The sequence below is a fragment of the Biomphalaria glabrata genome, chromosome 13, assembly GCF_947242115.1.
Source record: "Biomphalaria glabrata chromosome 13, xgBioGlab47.1, whole genome shotgun sequence".
Classification (NCBI taxonomy): Eukaryota; Metazoa; Mollusca; class Gastropoda; family Planorbidae; genus Biomphalaria; species Biomphalaria glabrata.
This window is the reverse complement of record NC_074723.1, coordinates 14,292,381-14,304,315: the sequence shown is the minus strand read 5'-3', so window position 1 is coordinate 14,304,315 and position 11,935 is coordinate 14,292,381. Positions and strand designations below refer to the sequence as shown.

Here is an 11,935-nt window from a genome sequence, read left to right as displayed (position 1 = left end):
AAAGTTCCCCTTTCAGATCTATTGGGCTGACGATGTGAAGTGTAAAGGTCATCTGTTTATATGGACCACGGTTAACGATGGTGTCATGTGTCCAGCGCAACGAACAACCGCCTTTACTTTTACCCCAACTCATGTCTGGTAACCATTAGGTCTGGGTGGGCTCAAAGAAGCTGAAATTGAAAATTCCTGTAGACACCAGGATTTGAACCCGGCACCCGCGGTTCAGAAGCCAAGCTTTTTATCGTTCAGCCACCAATAGCTGAGAAGAGGAAGATTTTGGTAAATTGATAAATATAGTTTTAAGGGCGGAGTTCTTCCCCTTTGCATAAGCATAGAGTATTTTTTAATAAGATTGTGTTTTTTTTTATTTTGCTTGTTAAAAAGCTTTATACCAACTTTGTCTGGTACACTTTGTATGCACGTTGTTTCTCTCACACCCCATTGTAGTAACAAATAAAACTGTACACAATCATTTGTTGCACCTAACAAAACATAATACAATTTTTAAAAATTATCAATTTCGTTTGGTATATGCGAGATGTGGCTTAATTATTCCTCTTATTATTTGTTTTACATTTATTTCTGCTACTTCCCATTCTCGGATCAAATAGAAATTTAGCATAATTATTCATAGTCGATAACAATACATGAATCGATCAAAAAATTGGTCCATCAATTAATCAATTAGGGGTAATTAATTATTTTTGTTTCATAGAGAAAAAGGGAGTTTATTCATGCAGCATCGAGATCTATGCCAGTGATTTTGTGGTTATTCTCTTAAACAAGCTTTGGGGTTTTTTTTAAAGAGTTTTTTTTTTATTCTTGTTTGTTTTGTTGACTTTTGTTTGTTTCAGAAGACTAAACTGTAAAGTAGGAATGATACATAAAATACTGAACCATCATTGACAAATAGAACAAGCGTAAGCTAATAAAATACTACATAAAGCACAAAGGTTAATGTAGACCTATATTGCTTGTTTCATTTGCAAGGACAAACTTATACAAGTGCTCCTTCTTCTCTGTTGCCATTAGATTATGGAATGGATTGTCTGAATTCGCCAGGAAAACAAAAGACTTAGTGCCTGATTGACATGCATGAGTAGAGACTGACACGGATATCCGTAGAATGTAAATATCTGCTCTTTTGAAATAAAAGTATGTAGTAATTTATAAGATGAGGTTTTTTATCGTTGTTTTCTTTGGTTGTTGTTTTGTTGCTGTTTTGTTGTTGTTTTTGTTGATGTTTTAGGCACTTTTTTCATTTGCAGTTTTTGTTCTTTTGTTGTTTTGTAGACTCTCATTAAATAGGTAAATAGCCAGACCACTCCGTCTCTTAGTCTTACCATTGCAAAGAGAAGAAAAACGTTTGGTAGAGCAAATATCATTCACTCCTGATAGGATGAGAAATCTCACACCAATACATAAACTAACCAGCGTAGAATCATTATCACTGATTGGTCAGCGGGTCTGGGAATGGACTTTCAAGTGGACTACAAGCCCACTTCACTTAAACCAGGCTAACGAGATTTTTAAAGGCTCCTTCTGGTTATGGCAATGAAAATAGTTGCCCCGCGGGATACGCTGGACAAAGCTGTAGATCCTCCTGTGGGTGCGGGCAATCGAAAGGGCGGGGTAGCCGCTAAGAGAGTTGGAGAAACCGGAAACACTTCACCCATTTTAGAGCCTCTTTCGATTTATCTGAGAGTAGTTTAGTTGTTTAGAGATATTATTGTTTTATTTTATCTTTTTTTTAGCTAGAAACGAGTATGTATTTTCTTAACAATTATTCTCTTACTACATGAGGTTCAGTTTATTTATGAACAAGGAAATTATTGGTTGTGTGATCCTTGACTCAGCCAAATGGAAACATTGAAGTTTTGCATCTAAAGACTGTCCTAAATATAGAAGCAAGAAAATAATCAAGTTTTGGGTACAAGTAATCATAACAGAACCTGCACAGACTGAACTCATTGTCTGCTAGTTGATAGATCTAGTGTGTACATTTACCTTAGTTTTAGCGCAAATATCCCACAGGCACGTACTACCCGGATGCGCAAAATAACAAAAATAAGTAAAAATAAAATGGTACAACCCGCACCTTTATATACCCCGCATGTGCAAAGCTCAACAGACGTTTGTCCCTCGAGGATATCGTAGAACAGAATTTAAATCCGTCCGATATATATAATATTGATATAATATTTGCCATTCCGTCAACTCGCACTATAGCAGAAAGTAAAAATTCCATTTTCAGAGCTCAGACTGAAAATCAGAAGAATAGTCAGACAGTGAAAATAACACGTGACCTTATTGGTTAAGGAGGAGAGTGGCGGGGTGGGGAGGGGGGGGAGTAAAGGGATATTCAAATTTACAGGCTGGTTCAACTCAGCGTTATAGATATAGATACAAGAATAATCTGGCCAAAATAATGTATTGGGGAGCATTGAACTTGATATCAATATATTGGGGAGCATTGAACTTGATATCAATAGATTGGGGAGCATTGAACTTGATATCAATAGATTGGGGAGCATTGAACTTGATATCAATACATTGGGGAGCATTGAACTTGATATCAATAGATTGGGGAGCATTGAACTTGATATCAATAGATTGGGGAGCATTGAACTTGATATCAATAGATTGGGGAGCATTGAACTTGATATCAATAGATTGGGGAGCATTGAACTTGATATCAATAGATTGGGGAGCATTGAACTTGATATCAATAGATTGGGGAGCATTGAACTTGATATCAATAGATTGGGGAGCATTGAACTTGATATCAATAGATTGGGGAGCATTGAACTTGATATCAATAGATTGGGGAGCATTGAACTTGATATCAATAGATTGGGGAGCATTGAACTTGATATCAATACATTGGGGAGCATTGAACTTGATATCAATAGATTGGGGAGCATTGAACTTGATATCAATACATTGGGGAGCATTGAACTTGATATCAATAGATTGGGGAGCATTGAACTTGATATCAATAGATTGGGGAGCATTGAACTTGATATCAATAGATTGGGGAGCATTGAACTTGATATCAATAGATTGGGGAGCATTGAACTTGATATCAATAGATTGGGGAGCATTGAACTTGATATCAATAGATTGGGGAGCATTGAACTTGATATCAATAGATTGGGGAGCATTGAACTTGATATCAATACATTGGGGAGCATTGAACTTGATATCAATAGATTGGGGAGCATTGAACTTGATATCAATACATTGGGGAGCATTGAACTTGATATCAATAGATTGGGGAGCATTGAACTTGATATCAATAGATTGGGGAGCATTGAACTTGATATCAATAGATTGGGGAGCATTGAACTTCATATCAATAGATTGGGGAGCATTGAACTTGATATCAATAGATTGGGGAGCATTGAACTTGATATCAATAGATTGGGGAGCATTGAACTTGATATCAATACATTGGGGAGCATTGAACTTGATATCAATAGATTGGGGAGCATTGAACTTGATATCAATAGATTGGGGAGCATTGAACTTGATATCAATAGATTGGGGAGCATTGAACTTGATATCAATAGATTGGGGAGCATTGAACTTGGTATCAATAGATTGGGGAGCATTGAACTTGATATCAATAGATTGGGGAGCATTGAACTTGATATCAATAGATTGGGGAGCATTGAACTTGATATCAATAGATTGGGGAGCATTGAACTTGATATCAATATATTGGGGAGCATTGAACTTGATATCAATATATTGGGGAGCATTGAACTTGATATCAATATATTGGGGAGCATTGAACTTGATATCAATATATTGGGGAGCATTGAACTTGATATCAATATATTGTTACCTAGAAGGACAAAGGCAGGGACTACATGACACAATAACAAATAAATAGCATAGGAACAAATCAACGGGCGAAGCTGGTGTATATATATATATATTCTCTTTCTATCCGACTCCCCTCCGCTCCCCCCCCTTTCCCAATTCTCTTTCCCTTTCTCTGTATTAATTTTTATCTGCCTGTCTGTCTATGCATACGTCACGTGCAGACCCAGTCTGTGGAGCCCGCCCATTTCTCGTCGTCTCCCTTCAATCCTGTTTTGTGCATTTCTCCATGACCGCACCGTTCTATTAACCCTTTCCCTTCCAGCCACATTAACCCATTGGGCCTTGACTATAGAGCCGTCTGACAGCCATGATCCAGGTTTTCCCTCGTAGCTATGTTCTTGACAGAAGATAATCTCGCTGCCAAAGAGACAGAGAGAGAAACTCTCTAATCCACCTCGCTAGAACAGACATTGCAAGAAATATATTTAATTACAAGTAATGCAGGTATTTTTTTTCCTGTAAAATTACTTTAAATGAAAATTCTATGAGAAAATTGTAGAAACTATTTTAATTCCTAATGAGGTAATTTTTGGTAGTATAAATATTAATATTTTTTTTTATCAAAAATGGCATAACAAAAGTAAACTCTAGAATATATATATATAGAGAGAGAGAGAGAGATAGATAGATAGATAGATAGATAGATAGATAGATAGATAGATAGATAGATAGATAGATAGACCAAGCTAATGATTAACCTTGTGGCAAGGCCGGTCTTAACCATTCCGGGGCACTATGCGGACTGCGCAGGGGCCCTGTCTGGGTAGGGACAATGATAATAAGTGAAAATTAAGATTTTGTATTAGAAAATAAATTCGCCTTTGCAATTTATTCATTCTTTACTAAGTACAAAATCAAGATCACACAAAATTTACAAGCCTTGCGTTTAACGAAGTCATACAGTATATAAAAATTCTGTTTCCTACGTAGATCAGGGTCAGTATCAAGAATTATCAAATGTTTCAACTATATTCGACAATTGTTGACCTCAAGTAATTTTTCATTAGTTTGATGCGCGAGAAGTCTCTTTCATCAGATGCTATAGTTACAGGTATTGTATAATGCCGGTTTTTTTTATTGCGCTTAGGATTAGCGTTTTCCATATTGAATGACACCCAAAATGATAATTGTTCTATATTTAGGAGTTTTATATGAGTTTTCATAAGATTTTTATAATTTCAGGAGATTTCCAGGAGCTCTTGGTAAATCAGAAGGCCGCGGGAAATCTGTTATAGGTTATAAAAGGGTTTCATTTAATAATTTGCGCGAGGCCTATAAAAGTGCGGGCCCACTTCGGTCGCATAGGTTATAGTGGCCTAAGGCCGGCCCTGAGTTGTGGTTTATCTGCGTTCAGTAAGAAAGAAGTGCTGATAATATATAACCTCTTGGAAACGACTATGGATCCTCTCATGGAAGAGAAACGAATACTTGGGCATTAGCTATGGTCGAACAATGATCTGAACACACCCAATTGATCTATTCAAAGGAACGGCGAGTTCCGATACAGTTTGGGATCAGTGGCATCGCAGGCTCTGAAAGGGCTGCCTATGGATAACAGACTCCTTATTTTTCCCCAGGGTTGACTCCCGAAGCATTTCCATTGTTGGTTCAGCTGCAAAGCAGCAGATGTTTGAATAAAGAGTTTTCCTTCTCTTAAGAGGGTAGCCAGCCAAGGCTAACGAGTTTCTCCTGCCCGAAGCTGATAACCAATGTATATTAAATTAAAAGAAATAATACACTTTTTTTTTTCACTCTATAGCACTATCCAACTATAAATCTGCAAGCCATTCTCTTGATGCATGTGGTAATTTTTAATGCTTGGTTGCTAGCAGTAGTCTTAAAATCTGACGTCGTGGCGTTGTTTAGTTTAATATTGTTAGTTTAATTTATTTACGCATTTCACCAAACCTTTTCTTGTTTTATTTTCATACTTTTTACAAAGCTTATATCAACTAGCTCTGTCTGTATGGTAAAAAGTTTGTACACGTTATTTCTCCCAAACCCAATCTGGGATCAAGCTGAAATTTTGCACTATTATTTCTTATAACTGACAATACGAGAATCAATTTTTAAAAAATTAACCACTTAGTAATAAATATTTTTTGGTATCTCAAACAAGGGAAAGAATTTGTACCTGACTGAAGTGGTGGTATAAGGTGAATTGGTCCCCTTTATATATTGTTGCCTGAGGCTTAGTGAACACAGTTGTGAAATAGCTTTGGTCCACAAGTTTGAATTCAGATCGTTCACTTTAAAAAAAAAAAAACATTTAAAAAGCGATCAGCAAGATACCCCGTTCTTTCTTCTCCTACCCCTTTCCAACTGGACCAGACAAGTGATAGGATCATAGCATATTAATAAAGCTAAAAGCGTGAAATAGTGCTAAACAAAACAATTTGTAAAAAAAAATATTTCTAATCACACAGATGTATTAATGTTAGTCTAGATCTATTACAAATTTAATTTCATGACTGATCCAAACAAAATGATACACTTAATATAGGCTTTTTTTATTGGAAAAATTGTTTTTTTCCTATTTTGCTTGTTTCTTTAGATTCCATCACATTGCCTCAACATTTGTTCATATCTCTTTCTCTTCTGTTTCTATGTTACTTGATTTTATTGCTTGAAGAACGTAAACGGAATCTTTAAAAGAAAACATTCACACTTCCCTGGCTACACAGACAGTAAAAGGAATACCCTAAATCGAAACCACCTCTGCCTTGCGGCTATACAAGACATGGGAAAGGGAGTCAACCCTAAGAATAAATCCTAGTGCCCAGACAGAAACTGCAAACTGTGTCGGGTATTTGTCGTTCCTGTTTGGAGAAAGGGAAACTGATGTGTGGGCGCCATCATTCCATCGCTAATGCCCAGGCTTTCGCCTCACAATTTAGGAGATCAGCCATAGTCGTTCTCTTAGTGAAGAGGGTCACCCAAGTCTATAAGTCAAAGTCCTTTGATCACATTTCAGAACATAGTCCAACAATGAATGAGGAGCTCAAATGTAGTCAATCTGAGTGTTTCAATTTGTTTGGACCAATAAAAATGATCTTACCTTATCTAATCTCACAACGAAAATGGCCAAGCCCTGTAGATCACAACTCAATCTCCGTTCAGGATTTGAACCTGCGGTATTCTTAGATCAGCTATCCCCTCCCCCCCCCCCCCTTTCTCTCTTTTTCTCTGCTTCTTTCTTTATTCAAACCTTGTATCTTTTCTGTTTTCATCGATTCCATTTGTTTCTCTCTAAATTCCTCCTTTTATCCATCTCAATACTTTTCTGTCGATCTTTCTTAACTGTCTTTCTGTTTATGTCTTTGTCTTTCTGTTTATCTCTTTGTCTTTCGGTATTCATGTGTGTGTTTGTGTGTGAGTGTCATGTGAATGGAATAAAAGCCAGACATTTGTCCTGTCTGCCTCCAAAGCTTGTGTCTGTGTCCACTCAAAATGTCACTCCGACTTTCGGTTTACTCCTGAGATGCCAATCTATCTTCATTAGCGAAACCCTCTGTGTTGATTGTGATCCAACTACACATGAAACAGATAGGTTTTAAAAGCAGTTCGACAATTTGCAGACGATTTGTTAAACAGATACATAGGAAGCCCTAGGCTTATCATAGCGAGCACAGCCAAACAAAAGTTTCTTTAGTGTCAAGAAAACATTTTGTGTAGTGTTATGGAAGCATATGTTGTGTTGTCAGCAAATGTTTGTACTGTATGGGAATGATATCACTGACATATCTGTAATTATGAGTTTGTGTTTCAGTCTTTTTATCTTTCTTCTAAATAGTTCCTTTTAAAGACTTTAAATGTTCGAATAGCCTTACCTTTAAAACACACACACACACACACTGTGCTGCAGGCGAGATAAATCATGTTCCTTATTTTATGATAATAACATTTTATATTTGTCTTACATTAATATTTCGTGAATGCAATAAAAAAAATTAGCTGGAAAAAAATAAAAACTAGAAAATTAAACTCTATGCATACTCTAGTTAGATAGATAGATAGATAGATAGATAGATAGATAGATAGATAGATAGATAGACAGACAGACAGACAGATAGATAGATAGATAGATAGATAGATAGATAGATAGATAGATAGATAGATAGATAGATAGATATAGATAGATAGATAGATAGATAGACAGACAGACAGATAGATAGATAGATAGATAGATAGATAGATAGATAGATAGATAGATAGATAGATAGATAGATAGATAAAACAAGTGGAGAATTTAGGGTCAGACAGTTTAGGTTAGAGATTAATGAGTGGAGCGAGACCAATCGTTATATTAGGCCTCCACTATGACCTGCGATGTCTTAACCTGTGGGCAGTGGAGACCAATAGCTCGTTGACACGGGTTGCGACGTCGCAGGTCAATATTGATGTCCATTGAAAAAATATAAAATAGATAGATTATTATTATTGTTGTCGAAAAACTTATGTAGTTGGGTTTCTAGGTTTTAAGAACACTAGTGACATGTAGTTGGGTTTCTAGGTTTTAAGAACACTAGTGACATGTAGTTGGGTTTCTAAGTTTTAAGAACACTTGTGACATGTAATTGGGTTTCTAGGTTTTAAGAACACTAATGATATGTAGTTGGGTTTCTAGGTTTTAAGAACACTAGTGACGTGTGGTTGGGCTTCTAAGTTTTAAGAACACTAGTGACGTGTAGTTGGGTTTCTAAGTTTTAACTTAGCTTTTCTACAGCGGTGACGTCTTGTGAAAGGGGAGACAATTTCAGCTTTAGGGCAGGTTGAAAAAGTGGTCAATGAAGATTGACATAATGAAGAATCACAACGGAACACTCCAAGATTGAAATGCAATGTTTAAGGTAAATGAATGGACTCTTCACATGCGAGTTGTATGAGCTTTGAGCATGTCAGAGCTGCCCTACTCGCACAGCGACATTGTAATATAGGCAGCATCCCCTGGTCAGTAACGGATCCAGAACACACATAGCCCCTACTGCCCCCCCCCAACCCTCAGTTCCGCCAGGACTATGATTGGAGTTGGAAATATTTTGAAAGATTATTCCCTCTGTCCTAAGGAAGAAATGTACTACGATGAAGCTTGCTCCAAAGAGGACAGAAAAAGAGATTTATAAAAGCAACCAATATTTTATCAAGAGGGAAAAAGGAAACTGTACTCCATCTATTTGGTTGTATGCTAGAAACTTTTGTAGTTAGATAGATGGATTTTTTACATTTTAAGTCTGTTTGTTTAGATTAGTTTGGTTTTGTTACTTGCGGCAGTGTTATTGTTGTTAGAGGTATTATGTTATGGAGAATTTACTTTGTACAAAACTTATATCAACTAACTCTGTCTGTCTGTCTGGTAAAAAGTTTGTACACGTTATTTCTCCCACACCCAATTTCGGATCAAGCTGAAATTTTGCACAATTATTTATTTCTTGACAAAACAAGAACCAGTTTTAAAAAATTAACCGATTAGTTAATTATCTATTAGTAATTAATAATTTTGTTTGTATTTCGAACAACGGAAAGAATTGGTACTTGGCTGATGAGGTGGTATAAGTTGAATTAGTCGCCTTTGTACTTACTTTGCTTTAAAGTTTGAAACTAACAAAAGATAACTATAAGGCCTATTTTAATAAGCACTTCTCTGCTACAGTGGCAAGTGTATCTGCTTGAGGAAGCTTGAGGAGGCTAGAGCCCGCGAGTTCCAATCCAGCCCGTTCATTTTTTATTTTTATAAATGCATATAAAAAGCGATCACACAGATTCCCCCTTCTTTCTCCTCCCCACCCCTTTTCCAACTGGCCCAGACAAATAAGTGATAGGAGTATAGCGTATTGAGAAAGCTAAATGTATGACATTGAGCTAAACAAAAACAATTGGTCTAGTGTGTTTACTTAACTGCAGCTGTACCAATATTTTACTAAGGCAGCGAGATACACATTGGAGACCAAAAGAAAATCTGCTGCATAGGACAGACGTAGACAGCGAAAAGGGAACCCAAATCGACCACCGGCAGACAACGGTTTTGCCTGCACTGACAAAATATGTAGATGACAGCTAGGACTGTCACACGTAGCCAAGTGAAATAGTGTACTCCTCTTTAATCCCCGGACTCAAATGCAAGCCTTTTTAACACGGATGTTTTCCTAATATTTAACACTCATGTTTTCCTAATATTTAACACTCATGTTGTCCTTAGTTCATAATACAAATGTTGTTTTCCTAAACAATTTCCTGAACTTCTAAATCTTTAATGACCTAGACTTTTTAGTTCATAAGGTCTTGTGTGGCTAGTTCACACAATCCTAACTCAATGGTCTGTATTCCAAATATAACAGAAAGTCATTCATGGCAAGGACTCGATAGAAAACATGTAGATCTTGTAACGGATGCTTCCCCCCTCTCTGTACAGTATTCATAATGTTTTGTTCTTTTCGTTTATCAAACAAGCCAAAATAAAAAAGAAAGCAATCAAAACAGCACACGTGAAGGTCAAATTATTAGAAGGTCTACATTTAAACAAAATGACAGCCGGATTTCGGTAATCCAATGTAGTATTTGGATTAAATAGTACCGGAGAGCTCGCGTTGTGGCATCATATAGTCTTTCTTCATTAGCCGCGTATTGGATAATCCCTTGGTCTTTGGGAATAGTTTTATAGTTCAGTGCTAACTATGTCTCAGTAAGGATGTCCCAAGTTTATGTTTGGCTAATGAGATTCTAAAGCTTCGTGGGCGTGGGTACATACTTATGTCTGGTGACATCCCCAGAGAAGCTGAAATAAAATGTTGTTTACGTTTTGTGTTGGGTTCATGACATCATAGAATGAAGTTCGCTGCTCACGAGGGCGTAGCACGAAAAGTGATGACGCAATTTGTGGTTTAAGAGAGGCTCATATTTATGGGATTTCTTTTTTTTTGGTTTTAGTATTGCTGAATTTCAAAATGGAATCAGCGGTGGCGCAGTTCTGGGGGTGCATTTGAAGTTTATGACTTGCTACTATTTAAGTTTTTGAGGTTTACGCTTAGATATGTAGGCCTATAGTTTGAATGTTAGCCTATGTTTTAAAATGTAAGGTTTGATGCTTAGTGTTTTTAAGAAGTGCTAGGATCTTTATGTTTTGAGTTTTATGTTTTAAGGTTTATACAAACGTTTATACAGGGTGGTCGCTATTAAAGCGGAAAATTTGAGGGTCAAATGAGATGTTGAATAAAAAGCTCCACAAGCCAAGACTTATGTGTCATGGATGACTGCGTTTGGAGCTTGTTAATATCAGAGCTTCACAATTGTCCACGTGACATAAACTCTATTGATGATTGGAAGACAAGCTTGGGAAGAGCTTGGAACGATATCTTACAAGTTGCCCTTCAAAACGTTACCTGAGCTTGGATTTCTACGTAAAGACGCTGCTCTGAAGTCCACAGACGACATTTTGAACGTCTATGAATGTAATAAACATATGACTGGGGGAGGGAGAGATTAATGTTATTTTTGTATAAATCAATTGCTGTTTGACCACCTTTATTTTGATGCTTATTTTTTGAAGTTTTGTGCTTGATAATTAGGATTAAAGTAAAAAAAAGTAAAGTGCCCCTTACACGATCTTTAGGGCAGATGACATAAAGGTCATCTGTTTCTTTAGCCGATGGTTAACGAGGGTGTCATGTGGCCAGCCAACGTTTACTTTTCCCAATTAATGTCAGCTCGGGTGGACTCAGGAGCGTCTTAAAATTTCTGCGCCACGCGCTTTACAAGTCAGCCACCAGGCTTAGTGAACACGTTGGCGTAGATCAGTGTTTCATATAGTGGGGCAAGCGTGCCCCCAGGGATACGGGAAGAATTTGGAGGGGGTACGCGTTGCACCTCATTAACTATGCAATTTTTTCAATACCCATTTATTATGTTCTGTTAATAAATTAAAGTGTGGTGGGGGGAGGGGAGCGAGGGGTACTCAGCATTACAAAAATTGTACAAGGTGTACACAGAGGTCAAAAGGTTGTGAAACGTAAATGAAAACGTTTAAGGTTTATGTTGAGATGCTTCTTGT

The 11,935-nt window shown here is 36.9% G+C and overlaps 1 protein-coding gene across 1 annotated transcript; it reads right to left on the bottom strand.

Moving 5' to 3' along the window:
• Nucleotides 1-2,391: 2,391 nt before the first annotated feature.
• Nucleotides 2,392-4,200, bottom strand: LOC129922418 (uncharacterized). The gene is made up of 2 exons (XM_056008408.1): nucleotides 4,195-4,200; nucleotides 2,392-3,798 (listed from the first exon to the last, which is right to left on the bottom strand). The coding sequence occupies exons 1-2, from the start codon at nucleotides 4,198-4,200 to the stop codon at nucleotides 2,392-2,394; spliced, it is 1,413 nt and encodes a 470-aa protein (XP_055864383.1).
• Nucleotides 4,201-11,935: the final 7,735 nt, after the last annotated feature.